This window comes from Aquarana catesbeiana, linkage group LG05 (genome assembly GCF_042186555.1).
Source record: "Aquarana catesbeiana isolate 2022-GZ linkage group LG05, ASM4218655v1, whole genome shotgun sequence".
In the NCBI taxonomy this organism is placed as follows: domain Eukaryota; kingdom Metazoa; phylum Chordata; class Amphibia; order Anura; family Ranidae; genus Aquarana; species Aquarana catesbeiana.
In genome coordinates this window covers 561,317,356-561,335,383 of record NC_133328.1, presented here as the reverse complement: position 1 = coordinate 561,335,383, position 18,028 = coordinate 561,317,356, and the positions used below count along the sequence as shown (strand labels likewise).

The following is an 18,028-nucleotide window of genomic DNA, read 5'->3' as shown; positions in this document are numbered from 1 at the left end:
GCCGTTCATTTGTTATCTTGGCTGTTTGCTTAGAGTCATTGTTTTGTTGGAAGATGAACCTTCGCCCCAGTCTGAGGTCCAGACCGCTCTCTAGCAGGTTTTTATCAAGGATGTCTCTCTACATTCATCTTCTCCTTGATCCCGACTAGTCTCCCAGTTCCTGCCGCTGAAAAACATCCCCACAGCATGAAGCTGCCACCACCATGCTTCACTGTAGGGATGGTATTGGCCAGATGATGAGCGGCGCCTGGTTTCCTCCAGACATGATGCTTGCCAATCAGGCCAAAGAGTCCAATCTTTGTGTCATCAGACCAGAGAATTTTGTTTCTCATGGTCTGAAAGTCTTTCAAGTGCCTTTTGGCAAACTCCAGGTGGGCTCTTATGTGCCTTTTTACTGAGAAGTGGCTTCCGTCTTGCCACTCTACCATACAGGACAACAAATAGTCACTGCCCCACCTATAACTGGCCTTTACAGCAAGGAGAACTGGAAAGGCAAACGCATATCAAATAAAACCAAAGAATTTCCAAACTCAACTTACCGACCAGCCTGCAACCAAGCAAGTTGACCTCTCTAACAGCATGCGTTAAAACAGGGATTTAGTTGCACACATTTGCAAATACATGTGTAAGCTGCAGGCTCCGGCAAGGCACCCTGTTACCTGCAGTCCCTACCTTTAACTTTTAAGAGTATCCACAGTGGGAGCACATGCACTCTGATGGATAGATGGAGGGCAGGTGACTGGAGGGAGACCACCCCTCCTTAAAGGTACAGGAGCACACTGAAAACCCAGCACATAGCACTATGGCAGCAAAGATGTCAGTGCGTTGCCTGACCAATATATCAACAATACAAAAAAAAAAAGAGATTCTTTGGTTTTATTTGACATGCGTTTGCCCTTCCAGTGCTCCCTGCCGTAAAGACCAGTTATAGGTGGGGGCATTGATCATTTTTGTATTGTTGATATATTGGTCAGGCAATGCACTGACACCTTTGCTGCCATAGTGCAATGTGCTGGGTGTTCAGTGTGAAATTCTGCTCTGAGTTCAGGAGCAGTGCAGCATCAGTGCAATACCGATACAGGAAACTACTTTAGGATGACTTTGATGGCAGGATCAACAGGTAGTATTTGTGGGACTTCATAGGGGGGCCATAAGACAACTGTAAATGCAAATGTGCTTATAATTAAGTGCCACAGCAGATGTATTTTTTTATATAATGAGAGGCCATAGTTCTCTAAGACAGGGATTGAATAATGGAGGGACCTCAGATCTCTGATGATGTTACCTCTGTGACTTCTCCAATAAGCAAGATCTAATTATTATACACACTGCCAAAAGTGAGGTTTTATCTGGAAGTCAAGGACCTCTATGCATCCAGGGCCCAGGACCCAGCATCCTCCCTAAACCCAAAGGAACTGATTTGTATTTGTAGGCAGGAGGAGCTGTCTGCACTTTACCATGAAGGACTTTACTTGGTGCAGACATCAAACAGTGCAGTCAGCATAGTATTATAATTGGTAAAACCCTTATTAGTGTAGCGCTTCTCCTGGAGGAGCCACTATGTGATTTCTCTGCCCACCTGAAGATAACACACCTCACTCACACAGCACTTACTGACACACCTTGATATATTTAAAATAATTTATTAGGTCAAGCATAGCCTAAATGAAGAGAAGATTAGCAAATGTACTTATACAAATAAACAATAAGACAAATACGTTACTCTGAGAGATGTGGTTAACCACCTGCAGCATTCTGACTATACGTAATTAACAGAACTGAATTTCTTTTACCCAACAATAAAGATAACTGAACTCCATTAGGTGCCACATCCCTGAAAATTGAAGACAAAGAAAGTGGGGGTTCCCCTATTGGTGGGACGTTGTAAGCACTTAATTATATACCAAGTGAAAAAATAAATTTGATAAAAACAATAGTTTTTTTGATACATCACTGGATAAAAGAAACATAGATACATGGTATGAACAGCCATTGGATACACCAACTGTTAGAATGATAATGATGCAGTATAGCTTCCTCCACCCGATGCGTTTCAGAGAACAGACAGCTCCTTCATCAGGGGTATGAGAGGTATCATTCGTAATAAATCAAATGGTGCTATAGATGAACATTCCATGTTTCATTAAAAAACAGTCTTAAAGTTCTGCTGGTCCGCCCAACCTTCAAGGTAATAAGCATCATTTAATTTGAGAAGCCAGTAGTAGCACAAGAGGGCGTCAATGAGTGCTATACCCAAAGGAGGGAAGTAGGAAGCACTGAGGCCTGGAAAGCTTGATCCTGCACCTAAAGAGCGACTAAAAATCTAGATTTCACAATATTAATGTAATAGAGCGGGCTTCAAATCTGTGGTAGTGTGATTGTAAGCAGATCTGGATAGCTGGAGAGGTATGTTCTGTCCTTTGGGAGCATACAGCAGAAAAATTGCTCAACAACAGTATATAAAGGCAGTCCCAACTTGATATAACAATCCTTATTTTATCCTACTGGCCAGTAAATGATGAAAAAGAAAAAAAAAAACATTGGCCAGCAAAGTTAGGGAACAATAGACTACAGTTCCCAAGAGGAAAACAGATTAAGTTGTGCAATGTTAGTCTCTTACCAGACCCGGGACTTTCTTTTCTGGGTCTCTGGACATGTGTTCTGATTTAGTTCAAGGCCTCAGACAGAAATAGGCGTTGTTGCAATTTCCCTCTTTCATTCCTGCTGATACAGTCCCTTGGTTCCTCCGTTACAACTTCAAGCGGTGGGAGTGCACTGTAATACAGTGCGATCTCACCAGGCATTCAAATCACACTTCATGCCTTCACAGGCAGAAAGTTCCTATCTCAGGAGCAAGGTCCTGTGTGATGAGCAGACTCTATGAGGTCTGATCTGATTGTGGTCAGCAGGGTTCCATTCAGCTAGCAGTCCTGTCTCTTTTTCCCATTCCACCTACTTTAAGATTGTCCTCTCTATTAATCTTAGCAGCCTGGAGACCCTCCTCTCCTTGCTTTGTTTTAGCAGCCAATCACCTTCCTTCCAGGAACGACCCAAACCCAGCCAAGATGACTGCCCCCTGCACTGGAGACACTCCATAGATGAGCATTCTAAAGTAGTCTCCTTGAAGATGGCTACTGCACTATTGAATATTCAGTTTAACACTGCAGAAGGATAATAAAGCAGCAACAAAAGAAGAGCTTCAGCAGCAGTTATCAGCTACAGTCCAGGTTACATAAATTAAATTCACTTTTTATATGTTATCAATCCTGGTAATCCTGGTTTTTATGGTGTAGGCATCGCATTCAACAGATACGGTCATCACTGGAAAGAACAAAGACGATTTGCTCTTTATACGTTGAGAAACTTCGGGATGGGAAAAAAATCTATTGAAGAGCGTGTACGGGAGGAAGCCAGCTACCTCTGCTCGGCTTTTCAGGATGAAGAAGGTAAGACAACATGTGATTAGAGGTTTTGTACAGCATCCAATATTTTCTTCTGGGGTAACAAAGTAATATCTGAATAACAGGTTACAATGCACAGGGGGGTATGTAGTAATGATTATGGTGGAATTCTGTGATGCATATTCACACTATGGAGTGTTAAATTAGATGTATAGGATGTCCTCTCTACTCCTATGGAAAAAAAGTGACTAAAGGCTGCAACTAAAGATGTAACAGTCCCACGGTTAAAAATAATGACTATTCAAGGAAATAACACACATTTGTATAGTATAGTGAATTGGGTTGCAGTTTGGATGCACATTCTAAGCACCTGAGAGAATACTTGGGTGTGAGCAAGCCTGAAGACATTTCTTTCAGTGCTCTAATAAATACAGAACAAGCTTGCATTAGCAAAATGATATCTAGAATTTGATTACCATGAACAAATCTTTATACTAGCTTTTCTTTAATTTTTATTGGTAATTAGGTTAGATTTTTTGAATAATGCTACCATAATCTTGGTTATTATATCTCTTCAGGACAACCTTTTGACCCATATATATTGCTTAATAATGCGGTCAGCAATGTTATCTGCTCCATAATATTTGGAGACCGATTTGATTATAGCGACGCATCATTCCAGAGGATGATCCACCTGCTAAGAGAGTCATTTGAACTGGCATCAAAACCTATTACTCAGGTAGCCATTCGTGTATAGTTTGTGTCTGCATTGCTGTCATATTTGCGAATACACAGACCTAATGAACCAACCGTTCACCAACTATTTTGCATCTTTAACGTGTGTAACTTGTTAACAGCAGATAGCCAATCATAGTATTTAAACTATTCTTAGGCTCATAATGTGATCTTGCGTTCATAACGGTATCAACAAGTACTGTAACAAGGGTGTAACGATAACGTCCCACACTCTGCTTGAGTGCTTCCGTCAGTATACCACTTCCTCCCAGTCTGAATCTAGATATCAGATATTCCAACCACTCACAAGCACAAAACAAGACAACACTTGTTTAGCTGCTAACATGGACTGTTTTATTTGAACTGACACACAAATATATACAGCAGGCTTACAATAAAACTTTACCCAGAAACCTAATTAACATCATTTACCCAGACTAGGTGACTCAGAGACATGACCTTTAGGATAGACACACAGGACACCTCACAATAGCAGGAGCTAATTACAATTACCAATACAAATAGTGATCCCCCCCCTCCTCAGCCTAGTGGGCAACAAACTATAGTATGAGTAGACTGTCTGGCTCCTACCCAGTCCTAGAGGTCAATGTGATCAGCTCTCTCAACTAACATGTTGAGTTCAGAATCAAACAAACCAAGAATAGTCTTTACATATATCCTGGAAGATATTGTGGAGAAATATTACTGTCCCGTTTTAAGCAATCCAAGACATACCCTCCCAGTCACCATTTCCCATATGGCATACACAGGGTTCCCAGAGTCTGTGTGTCCTGGGGGACAAGGACCCGAATCCAAAGTAACACCACCTCAAGTGTCCCCAGGCATACAGCTCACAAAGAGCACCGTTCCCCCAAATGCCAGGGCCCATAATCAGTAGGCAAGAGGCTGGCATTCAGTCCCCTCCAAAAGCCTCTGTCCCTGGTGAGTCTGTCACAAAGGGTAATTCATGTATGAAGATTCATTACCATTGACTGTAGAAGGGGTGGACTCAACCCCCATATTTTTATTGCTATTAAGAACAATGAAAAATAAGCCTGTTGGTTGTTTCTTCTGTAGTTCTACAAACTCTTCCCTTGGCTGATGAAGGTCCCTGGACCCCATCAGAAGCTTTTCCGAGTTATATGCACTTATCTAGGCTTCTTGGAAGACATCATCCAAAAACACAAAGACACCTGGGATCCCAGCATCAGGAGAGATTTTATTGATGCCTTTTTTGAAGAGATGGAAAAAGTAAGAAGGATTCTTCTGAAATATTTTTCTTTATCATATTTTGTCTTTTCTCATACTGCTTTGTCACCTGATGGGATAAAGGGAAAATCCATTATGTTGCATCAAATTTTCTATTGAAGTAAATATACACATATGGATATGCTATCGCCACTGCTGGCTAGCTTTCCCTCTGTGACAACCTGGTGTATGGAATAGCACACCAAATCCTGCCCAGTGCTACATTTGAAGAGTTACAGGAAGATATTATTTATACAGTATTTTCATATACATTTATCGAATTTCTGACAATTTTTGCGGAATCTGAAGAACTTGCTCTGTGGATAGCCCTTATGTCAAAGGAGCCAGGTGGAAAAAATTGTTAGACTTGTTAATTGTTGGCCAAACAGTGCCTACATCCAATCAGATGCAGGCACCGTTCTGCTATTCTGATGGCTGGCACCACTGGCTGTCAGAATACAATAGCCTGTAGCAGGAATTTTGTCCAACCGCATTGTTTAGCATGAATGTATGCAAGTATTATGGATAGCTAAGTGGGGCACTTTTTCCTAGCAGCCCTAGTGTCATTGGTTCAAATCCCAACGCTGGCACTACCTGCCTGGAGTTTGCATGCTCTCTCTGTGCCTGCATGGGTTCCCTCCCAAACTCCAAATACATACTGATAGGTTAATTGGTCCTAATTAGTGTGTAAGTATAAACCTGAGTTAGAGAATTTAGATCGTAAGCTCTTTGAGGGTAGGAACGGATGTGAGTGTAAAGTATGAATGTAAAATGCTTTGCAAATAGTATGCAATATAAATATATATATATATATATATATATATATATATATATATATATATATATACACCTGTAATAATAAATAAGTATTATTTTCAGCTTTAGACTATTGTTTACTTCCGCTTGTTGCAGGAGAGTGTTCATAGCAGGCAGACACAGAAAATACAATAGTACTGAGTTAAAAATCTGTATGTTTCATTGGCAAATCACTAGGAGGTTTATTGCCAGTTGTGCATGCTGGGAGAGGATCTAAATATTTATGGTGACCTTATTTACGTCCTGGGCTATAACCAGAATAGGGGGCTGTGTTGGAGATCTTTTGCCTCCCAGGCCTGCTGCCTGCTGCCCAGGGAGAGTGGGACCAAGAATGGGGCTGTGTTTTGAAGCCAGAAAGGTTATAGGCTGACTTGCTAAAAGGCTCCATCCAGGAATTGTGGAGCAGGGCGATTGCTGCCTGTATGTGGCATTTTGAGATAGAATGTCACTGTTGGAGAGTGTTCCTGAAGAGCTGAGTAAAGGCTGCTGCCGGTGGACATTGCAGGAAGTCAGAGCTGCTTCTAAAAGTACTTGTGCTGCCTGGTGATATTTTTCTGTCTGAAGAGTATAGATTGTTAGTTTTGGGCTTAAAGGCCCTTGTCCCTGTATTGACTGCCATGAGAAGTCTGGAGTTGCATTTCTCCTAAGTTTATTGTTTCTTAATACATTCTCTGAAATGTACTAAACTGACTGTTGCCCAATTTCAAGGATTCCATCCTGAGGTTTGAAATGCTAGCCCATCGGGGCTGGGATGTCTCAAGGAAGACCCAAAGTTATCTAACATGGTTCTCACTGAGATGGTCATCTGAATTAGATAAAGTCACACAGTAAAGGTTACCATCATTTCATGTAGTATTCTACTTAAAATGTATCTGAATAAAACAAGAGATTTTTTTTGTTAAAATATACAGTATATGTAAATGCAATTCTTCTTTGAAAAGGATAAGCATAATTGATATCAATATACATGCTTTATTTTTGTATGTTCTACTTTTTATTACTAGAATAAGGACAATCCCAACAGCACATTTAGTGAGAAGACCCTTCTGTATATCACAGCGGATCTCTTTGTAGCTGGCACAGATACAACCTCAAACACGTTACGCTGGTCACTTTTAATGATGCTGCACTACCCTCACATCCAGGGTAAGTATTTACTGTCTTTACTTAGTTAAAGCTGACTGCATCCAAACACCTAAATATACAAATATGGCAAAGAATTTGTATGTGTGCAGCCAGTCCCATCATCCATAGTAGAGAGTGGGGTGGTGCACTCACAATTACAAGCTACACATCAAATAGATTTTTTCCTGTAATGTCACTTCCTTTAAAAAATAAAAAATAAAATAAATAGGCGTTACTGGAGCCTACATACATCAAACACGTCAAACCTGTGCATAGAACATTTAGGGAGCATTTTTAAAGCATCATTAAGACTTGTAAAACTCCAGTCTAACACCCATACTAATAAGCCTTTTAAAAAAAGAAAAAAAAAAAAAAGGCATTACTGGTCAAAGCTGCGCATAGGGTGTTTGGGGAGCATTTTTAAAGCGTCAGATATGTAAGTAAAACGCCAGTCTAGCACCCATACTAAAGCGCAATAATGCCTATACGAAAGTGCATTAACACGAGTCTAACACCCATACTAAAGTGCATTAAAGTGGTTGTAAACCCTGTATAACCACTTCTACCTACAGGTAAGCCTATAATAAGGCTTACCTGTAGGTACCGTGAATTTCTCCTAAACTTGCACAGTTTAGGAGATATTCACTGTATCCGCATGTGCTAACGTCATCGGCACATGCGCACTGAAGAAACGGCTCGCTCGTGCTGTCTCTTCAGCTGCTGTGTGGTTACCGATGGCTCGCGCGTGCATGCCGGGAGTGATGTCATCGCGGCTCCGGCCAATCACAGCGCTGGAGCCCGCGAACCCGAAACAACATGTCGTCGGTCACAGAGGTGTGCCGGGATCGCTGCAACAGCATCGTTCTAAAGTATTTCATAATAAAAATATTTCATAATAAACTAGTATGCAATGCATACTAGCTCATCATGCTTTTGTCTTGCAGGTTTTTTTGTTTTTTTTCATCTGAGTTTACAACCACTTTAACAGGAGTCTAACACCCATACTAAAGCGCATTAATAGGAGTCTAACACGCATACTAAAGTGCATTAACTCGACCCATACTAAAGCGCATTAACACAAGTCTAACACTCATACTAAAGCGCATTAACGCTATAGGAGCGTTTGTTAAGAGTTAGAAATTAAGTCACGTGTGAATATGTCCTAAATGTGTGGGGATCTTCACAAAATAAGTTCTTCAAGATTGTTCACTCTTAATAGGAGTAGGCTAGAAATAATTGAAATTCACTGTGGAAACGAATATATGATTTATGTTTAAATACACTTTGAGGGGCCGGTTCACATTGGTGTGAAGCGGCAAACCCTGCGAATCCACTGCGGGTTTCCGCATCGCACCTGACTCGCAGGCAGTTCACACTGCCCTCTGTGAACCGCATTAACAAAGTTAATGACACCCCAGATCGGTTCGCAGATCGCAGTGCAAACTGTGAATTCAGACAGGAATCGGATCGCATAGGTGTGAAAACGCATGCGTTCCGATTCTGTTGCGGACAACAAAAAGGGTCCTGCATGAGTTTGGTGCGAGTGCAATGCAAATTCAGCCATACAGTTTGTATGGCTGAATTTGCATTGCACAGACATTGCATGTGATCCGCACAGCAATGCTGTGCGGATCACATGCGATGTTTGGCATCGTACCAGTGTGAACCAGCCCTAAGTTTGATAGAACACTGTGTTTTATAAGCAGCTACAGTTTAAAAAAATAAAATACTGTACTTGTTTTCACCTTTTTTTTTTTATCCTTTGTTGTATCTTGCTGCTGATCTTCTGTAGCCATGTCCTGTCTACATGCATGTACTCCAGAGATAGCAGCATGGTGTTTCTCATGGTGGGTTTTCTAATGGTGAAAACCGTGAACCATGCCCGAGTAATAATCTCTGTTCAAACTTTCCCCTAGAAGCCCATGTGACAGGGTGACAACACAGGAGAACAATTGCGAGACGGGAACAGACAGTTGTTGTTTTAAATGGTATGTCAAGCCAAAAACTGTTTCACCAGTTAGGAAATGAGGAAGAACCTGCAAAAGGGACATATACAAAATTAAACGTCTGACAAGGGTCCTAGCCATTCTACTAAAGAAACACATTCTTGTCTGGTAAAAATGTGTCAGTAAGTAAAGGAAGGAAGTGAGGGTAAATCTCTCTAACGGAGGCTTGTATCAGTAAAAACACAGACAGGTTTTCTACTCCTGCCCTTTGCGATTCAAAACTAGAAAAAAAAAAAGGTTGGGCTTGATATACACTTTAAAATAATACCTGGTCGCAATCCTTGTTCAGGTACTTCCCATTATAGGTGATATCACTTCACAAAACTATTAAAATAACACTACAATTTATACAAAATACATTAACATTTTAAAAATTATACAAGGTTTCTATTGTTTGGGTTTACACATGTTTTAAAGTGAAACTAAACTTACATTTTATTATTTAAAATATGTTTGCCATTATGTATACTTAATTTCAGAATGTACCTTCTTTTGTTGTCGCCTTCTCCAGATTAGCAAAATCCTTTATTCTAGTTGCTCTGTTGAAACTTCCTGCTAGAAGGTGGCTATCTTGATTCTGTATGTGGGAAAGTAGCCACACTCCTCTGCCCTCTCCCGAGATGGACTCCATGAATGTGATCCAGCTGCACATGCGTCCCTGAATTCATTGTGCTGTTTTTTTCCCACAGGTTTATCGATAGGTGGTTTTATGCTTTTACATACTGGCTCTGGCCTGCCCATTGATAAACAAATAGGAGGAATCAGCACTAAGATGTCAGGGATGTGTGCCCAGTAGAAAAACCTGTGCAATGATTCCTAGGAGATGTAGTTTAAAAGGGAAGTATGGGGTTTGGGGTTTTTGCAGATTCATACTTACCTAAGTGGATGCAGTATCGATCCGATGCTGCATCTGTTCCCCCTTCCTTTAAGACTGAGAACTGAGAGATCGAACATTGCTGATCACTCGGTTCTCCCAGTTCCCCGAGCAGAAAGCTGGTGACTGTCAGTCATGGCTCTCTGCTTTCCCTCCCCTCGCTCATTGGAACACTGAGCTGTAGAGGGGGCAGTAGCATCCAGCTCAGACTCTCAGTGGCTCGCTGAGAGCCTGAGCCGGGTGCCGTTCCAGGCATGCGGACGGATTCTGACTCCATTGTCGCGATCTTGCCCAAGCCTGGACTGGCTCTTTGATGTCAGCAGAGAGCAGACTTCAGCCCGCTGTCTGCTGAAAACGGGTCACAGGAGTGCAGAACGAACTGCACTCCTGTGATCTACAGGAGAAGTACAGCCAAACGAGCTTTGATTGTACTTCTTCTTTTAAAGTTGTTGTAAACCTTTACATATACCCACTGAAGTGGCTCGCCTGAGGTGATACATAGAGATAAAACAAAAACTCCTACATATATTGTGCCTGCAAATCTGCAGCCCTCTCTTCTCTACAGCTGTTCAAATACAGAATTTACACAGCATTTCTCAGTTTAGGAAGATGGGATAAGGTATTATTAAGGTACTCCCAACTAAATACTGAATAATAATGCGCAATTTTCTTTTTAAACAGAGAAGGTTCATAAAGAAATAGACCGTGTGATTGGAAGAGATAGGTTGCCTACAATAGAAGATCAGTCCAATATGCCATATACCAATGCAGTCATTCATGAGGTCCAGCGCTATGGAAATATCCTGCCTATGGCTCTGCTCCATATGACATACAGAGACACCAACATCCAGGGTTTTGAAATCCCCAAGGTAAAGACTGAGAACGGGTGAAGGAGAAGGGGAAACTTGCAGGTGAACGATGTGCATTAGAGACTAGAACAAAGCTGGATATTTTTTCAGTTGAACTGTTAAGAAGTATGATTTTGTTTTGGTTTTTAAGACTCATACTCGCCTAGGTGGATGCAGCATCGGTCCGATGCAGCATCTGTCTCCCACTCGCTTTAAGACTGAGAACCAAGCGTCCAAACACTACTGATCGCTCGGTTCTCAGGGCTCCCTGATCAGAGAGCTGGTGACTGTCAGTTGCCTACTCTCTCCTCTGCCCCCCCATGCTCACTAGAGCGCTGGGCTATGGAGGGGGTGGGAGAAGCTGGCTCAGGCTCTCAGCGACTCCCTGAGAAGCTCAGCTGGGTGCCGGTCCAGGCATGTGGGCGGATCCCGACTTCATTGTTGCAATCTTGCCTGAGCTCTGTGACGTCAGCCGACAGCTGGCTTCAGCCCGGTGTCTGCTGAAAACGGGTCACGCTCATTTGGCTGCACTTCTCCTTTAATACATTTTCCACTTTACATGATTACATTGTATCCTTTGAAGAAAAACTGTACAAAGTTTGAGTTTTATATTCTGTTAAATGAAATAAATGAAATGAAATGCAATAAATGAGAAAACATAGCGATGCCTGCAGATTAGGTAGCTTCTGTACGAGTCCTCAAAAAAAAAATGAGACATCGTTAAAAAATGCTCCCCCAAAAGAAAAAACACTCTTAAAGGATAACAAAACCCAAGAATAAAAATGTAAATATATTGCAGATTACATTCCTTAGCTGTGGTGTCTGCGATAGTTTTATTTTTTCAAGCTAAAACATTTTCAGCAAATACAGAAAACACCTGTTGATCTTGCAGAAATGCAATGTCCTTGTCACATCCTGTGAGCTGCACAGTATAGTATCTTCCTTCCTAGCTATCATCCATAAAAAACTTTTCCGATTTTATAGGATTGATCTTTAAATTTGACAGTGCTCCATATTTTTTTAGTTCTTTTATTAAATTTGGTAGCGTTTTAGGATTGGTTATAAAAAATAGAACACCATCTGCATATGCCACCACTTTATGCTCCTCGTCTCCGATTTTCACCCCTCCTATATCTGTACTATTTGGTATAGTGACCAATAGAGGCTCCAACGATAGTATATACAGGAGTGGAGAAAGCGGACACCCTTGTCTTGTTCAAATAAACATTTTGAAGGGTAATGACAAGCTCCCATTAACCTTTTCTAATGCTGTGTACACACGGGTCCGACAGACCGAATCCGGCGGACAATCCGACCGTGTGTGGGCTCCATCGGACCTGTAGCGGACTTTTTCGGTCGAAAATCTGACGGACTCTAGATTTGGAACATGTTTCAAATTTGTCCGACGGACTTGAGTCCAGTCGAAAAATCCGCTCGTCTGTATGCTAGTCCGACAAACGAAAACCCACACTAGGGCAGCTATTGGCTACTGGCTATCAACTTCCTTATTTTAGTCCGGTCGTACTTCATCACGTAGGAATCCATCGGACTTTGGTGTGATCGTGTGTAGGCAAGTCCGTTCGCTCAAAAGTCCGTCGGAAGTCCGTCGGAAAGTCCGTCGGACCAGTCCGGTTGAAAAGTCCGCCCGTGTGTACGCGGCATAACTCTGTAGGGTGATTATAGAAGGTTTTAATCTGTTGTAACACCTTAGGGCCTATTCCCTCATTCTCTATTGTTTCCATCATAAATCCCCAGTCTACCCTGTCAAATGCCTTTTCAGCATCTATTGACAGGAATAGAACAGGGGACTTTTCGAACCCTTGATTTTTGCAAAAGACTGGTGTGTCTTAAATCATCCTCTTAATACACCAGAAAGCAATGGGGCTTTATACAGGGTACTTGGGCTCATTTACAAACCAGCTAACACTTTAGTGCTAAGCAGGTAGAGAAAGCATTACTTCAATAGGAGTGTACAAAACATAAACAAAACAGAAAACTGATTGTAGAGGATATAGTGTAGCAGGTTTTCCGTAAGATTTGGTAATGGAAGTGACGTTCCGTCACGGCCATCTTGGTACACCCCGCACTCGGCCACACTAAGCCTACAGTCTGAAGTCGCGAAGCGGACATCTTTTTACACCCACTGAAGTCTTGCATTTCACACTTATTTTTACCAGTAAACTGAGCTAGTATTGTGAAATACAGTATTTAGAAGTCCGTGACACTGTTTTGATGTTGAATTTTAAAAGCAGCGGCAAGCCTGTTGATCTCACATGTTTGCTAATCTGACAGAAGACCGCTGTTTTTAAAATTCAATATCAAAACAGTGTCACGGACTTCTAAATACTGTGTTTCACGATATAAGCTCAGTTTACTTGTAAAAATAAGTGTGAAATGCAAGACTTCTGTGGGTGTAATAAGATGCCCGCTTCGCGACTTCAGACTGTAGCTTTACTGCAGCAGAGTGCGGAGTGTACAAAGATGGCCGTGACGAAACAACACTTCCGTTACAAGATTTGACGGGTCGCCTAATCTGATGGAACACAGGCTTTAAAACAACAACATTTATTGTATAAAAAAAGTAAATTGCACTCTCAGACACATCAAGGAGTGTAGCTTTACAGGGCATGAAAGACAGATGGAGCACACACATGCGGCTGGAGGATCCAGTGCCAGGAAAGCCTCACCACTGGAGCAGAGTACACAGCAGAATTGTTATCGTCGGGCTGCATGACGGAGATGCCACTTGTCAGTTGGTGCCTGCCCCCCTGAAAGTCATCCTTGTGTAGAAGTACTGGTGGTAGGGGATGTGTTTCTGAGGGAATTCCTCTTTCTTCCTCCTTTTTTGAACATTGCAAAGGGGTCTCTTTAAAGAAGGCTGCTACACTTCTACATTATTAAATATTACCCCTGTCCACACTGCAGAAGGATAGCACAGCAGTAACAAGGAAAGAAGTTCCACAGCAGTTATTCACCACAGTCCAGGAGAAGAAAGCACTTTCTTTCCTGTCCTGCTATACAAATTAAAACCCTGTCTAGCTGACATTTTGCCTAGTTATGCCACTCTAATAAAACAATCTTTATGGAGCTAAAGTTACCAGCTGAAAAACATGAGATCACAGGCCCAGGTATGGGTGTGTAGTGTATACTCAAAAAACAATGCACATAAAATATATATTTATAATTATGGGTTTCTTTGCTCTGTACTTTAGGGCACCACTATCATACCCAACCTAACATCTGTTTTAAAAGATGGGACCATTTGGAAGAAGCCGCATCAGTTCTACCCAGAACACTTCCTGGATTCAGACGGAAAGTTTGTAAAACAAGAGGCCTTTATTCCATTTTCTGCAGGTAAAGTAAGCTCAGTCATTGATAGTTGTAGTTGTAAAGCTGAACTCCGGACAAACAGCTAAATGCAGATATAAAATAAATATCATTGCAATGTTTTACCTACGAAAAGATTTGTATTTCTGGCCATCTGGTCCTGAAATCTACACAGCTATGCCACACAGCACATAGCTGTGTGGTAGGGGAGGGAACCTGATCTTTCTCTGCTCCCCAGAGGGCCCCTCCTTACATCAGGGTCCCCAGAGAGCCCCCCCTTACATCAGGGTCCCCAGAGAGCCCCCCTTACATCAGGGTCCCCAGAGAGCCCCCCCCTTACATCAGGGTCCCCAGAGAGCCCCCCCTTACATCAGGGTCCCCAGAGAGCCCCCCTTACATCAGGGTCCCCAGAGAGCCCCCCCCTTACATCAGGGTCCCCAGAGAGCCCCCCCTTACATCAGGGTCCCCAGAGAGCCCCCCCCTTACATCAGGGTCCCCAGAGAGCCCCCCCTTAAATCAGGGTCCCCAGAGGGCCCACCTTACATCAGGGTCCCCAGACAGTCACCCCCCTTCCAGAGGTTCCCCTGTACCTGGCTGGTCTCTGCTGTGCACCTTGGACCCCCAGCACATCTCTGTACCTCCCCCCCAAGTGGGAGGCAGCAATCGGCAGTGTGATCTCCCTGAGGCTTGTAGTTCTCTCTCCGAATGTATACAGTGGAGAGGGGAGGGGCCTCTGACCGGGGCATGTATCATCAAGAGTGTAGAAGCAGAGCGACTCACTGAATACATTTGGAGAGAGAACTATAAGCCCCAGGAAGATCCTGTGACTCGCGGGCTCCATAGAGCTGCCGATCACCGCCTCCCCCTCCTGCATGTTAAACGGACAGTCAGGGGTGCAGGGAGAGTTGCCGGGTCTTGGGGCCCCCCACAGCTGCAGAACGGCAGGGCCCAGTCACAGGTGCGACTGCAGCGACCCATATAGTTCCACCACTGGGGAGATTGTTGCGGTGTCAGGACACTTGTGGGACAGTGCTGGGAAGGAAGGGAACTGGGAACCGGGAATATGGAGGTGCTGGGGTATTTGTGGGACAGTGCTGGTGAGGAAAGGAACATGTAGCTAGGGAGCTGGAAAGTGAAGGTTTTTGGCTACTTGTGGAACAGTGCTGTTGAGGAATGAAACATGTGGCTGGGAGACTGGAAAGTAAAGGGGTCAGGATAATTGTGGAACAGTACTGGTGAGTAAGGGAACATGTGGCCGAGCAGCTGGATAGTGGAAGTGGTGAGTCTAGGCAGGGCTGGGACAAGGGGAGAGCAGGAGGGGTGGCTGTCCTGGGCACTGTGGTATCATGTGAGGTAAGGGGGGCACCACAAGGTGTTGGAAAGGGGAATTTGGGGGGCGGCAAAAGAATTCTTCTCGGAGAGGAAATTTAGAGAGGTGTGCTAGGAGGGGGGATTTTTTTTTGGGGGGGGGGTTGTGTTAGATAAGGTAATATGGTATGGGGGGATGGGGGGCAGGGGATTTGTGCTAGCAGGGATGATTATGGGCATTTGTGCTAGGAGGGAAAATTTAGGGGGGGGGTGTGCTAGGATGGGGGATTGGGGAGAATGTGGGGGGGGGCATGATTTGTGCTCAGAGGGGAAAATTGAGGGATAGAGGATTTGTACTAGGAGGGGGGAATTTGTTTCAGGGTTGTTGGATTTGTGCTGGGGGCATCTGGGGAATGAGAGGTTTTGAGCTGGGGGTTTGGGGCAAGGATTCGTGCTGGGAAGGGTATTTCAGCAGGAGGATTTGTATTGGGAGGAGAAGCAACTTATGCTTAGGGGGTAAGCATATAGATTAGTGCTCAATACTTTTTTTTGTTTGTGGTGGGGAGTGGATTTTTGCTGACGCATAATGCTCATACATCTTGGGGGGGGGGGGGGGGATTTGGCATGATTTGCCCTGGGCTTTAGATGACCTTGTTCTGGCACTGAGACTAGGTATTGGAGTTGAAGTAGTTGGGGGTATGAGAGCAGCTGGAAATCAAACGGGGAGAAAGGAGAGGAATTGTTTAGACTAGCTCTGGAGTTCCTATGTGCCAATACAGAAGTGTGACTTATGCATTTTATTGTTGAGGAGAAAGGAATGATATACAGTACAGCCCAGAATTTTTTTTAGTTTTAGAAAAGCAGTAAAGGGTTAAAACTTCTGTCACCTTTTAATTTCTGTCGGGGTCCTTGCTGGGTAGATTCCCCTTCTCTATTTCTCCTGGTGACCATTACTGGGATTGAAAGTGAGGGGAATTTCAAAATTGTGCAATTGTCACCAGAACAAGAAGTGGAGGTATATCTTACAATGAGATATTTCTTCTGGTAACAATTACCCTCATTTCATGGAGATTTCCTCTCACTTCCTATTGTTTCTTTAGGAGAGAAATTGACACAAAAAAAAATGAAAAGGTGTATTATAACTTTCCAACTGTATACGAAACTAAACCAAAAAAAAACATTTTGGCTATAAACTGTATATACTTTATTCTGAGTTTAAAAAAAATTGAGTGCAACTATATTTTGTAGGCTCTCCCCTCTCATCACGTGATGCTGTGTTGTGTGAGTCATTTTAAATACAAAATGTTCTAGCCTGACGTATGTATTTTATTCTTCATGATTTCAGAACTCCGGTTTCAGCTCTGAAGTTTTACTCTTGTTATTTTTTAGGGCGTCGCATATGTGTGGGGGAGCAACTGGCAAGAATGGACCTTTTTATTTTCTTTACATCTCTACTGCAGCGTTTTGAATTTTACATCCCGGATAAACAGCCACCTCCTCGGCACGATCCCTTATTTATGTTTAACTTTAGCCCACACCCCTTCCAAATCTGCCTCCAAGTACGCTAATACAGGAAGGATGATTTTTAGTACTGGAGAAAAGAATGGTCTCAGACAGGCTGCTGTACCCTATGGTCAAACGTCCAATTCAACCTCTTCTGCTCTGCTGTACAAGTGAACAATGATTGATTACTACACGTTGAGACAGTTGTTACTTTTATAATTAAAGTCCACACTTTCACACTCAGCCTATTGTGTATGTATTACCTCTCTCTGCCCGTCATTAAAATATTTTTACTTTTAAAGTGTATATATACACAGTATACACACACACACACAAATCCAAATGTGGTATAGAGGAACCCATGGGTCTTACAGAGGAGGTAGATGAAAACAGTCTTGAGAAAGATCGACTGAGCTTCATTGAAACGTTGACCATAAAAACAAGCTGCTGTTTTGACCTACATCCTCTGCAAGACCCATGGGTGCGTCTATACTACTTTTGGATTTGCATGGATCTCTTTATGGGTGAGCATCTGTGCATTTGTCTCAAACATAGAGTGCCGTGACTACCTTTTGGGAGTATATATATGAGGGTTCTTCACAAAGTTTCCACATTTTTTTTACGTTTTGCAGCCATCTTCATCACAGTGTGACAACTCTTACTAAACTGCAAGGTCAGCCAGCTTGCCAGACAGACTAGTACCATGACACTCTCAAACATGACCAATTTCTACTCCTCCCGCCCTCACCTTTTCCATCGAAAATATAAAAGTGCAGAAACTTTTTGAAGACCCCTCGTGTGTGTGTATGTATGTATGTATGTATGTATGTAGGTATA

At 42.8% G+C, this 18,028-nt stretch overlaps 1 protein-coding gene across 1 annotated transcript in view; it reads left to right on the top strand.

Moving 5' to 3' along the window:
* Positions 1 to 17,434, top strand: part of LOC141145336 (cytochrome P450 2D20-like) — a 36,398-nt gene extending 18,964 nt beyond the window's left edge. The window contains exons 3-9 of the mRNA XM_073631923.1: positions 3,294 to 3,446; positions 3,980 to 4,140; positions 5,214 to 5,387; positions 7,205 to 7,346; positions 10,887 to 11,074; positions 14,266 to 14,407; positions 17,078 to 17,434. Coding sequence (XP_073488024.1) covers positions 3,294 to 3,446; positions 3,980 to 4,140; positions 5,214 to 5,387; positions 7,205 to 7,346; positions 10,887 to 11,074; positions 14,266 to 14,407; positions 17,078 to 17,256 — 1,139 coding nt within the window. The 3' untranslated portion in view covers positions 17,257 to 17,434. The remainder of the gene's footprint in view (positions 1 to 3,293; positions 3,447 to 3,979; positions 4,141 to 5,213; positions 5,388 to 7,204; positions 7,347 to 10,886; positions 11,075 to 14,265; positions 14,408 to 17,077) is intronic.
* The last annotated feature ends 594 nt before the right edge of the window (positions 17,435 to 18,028 follow it).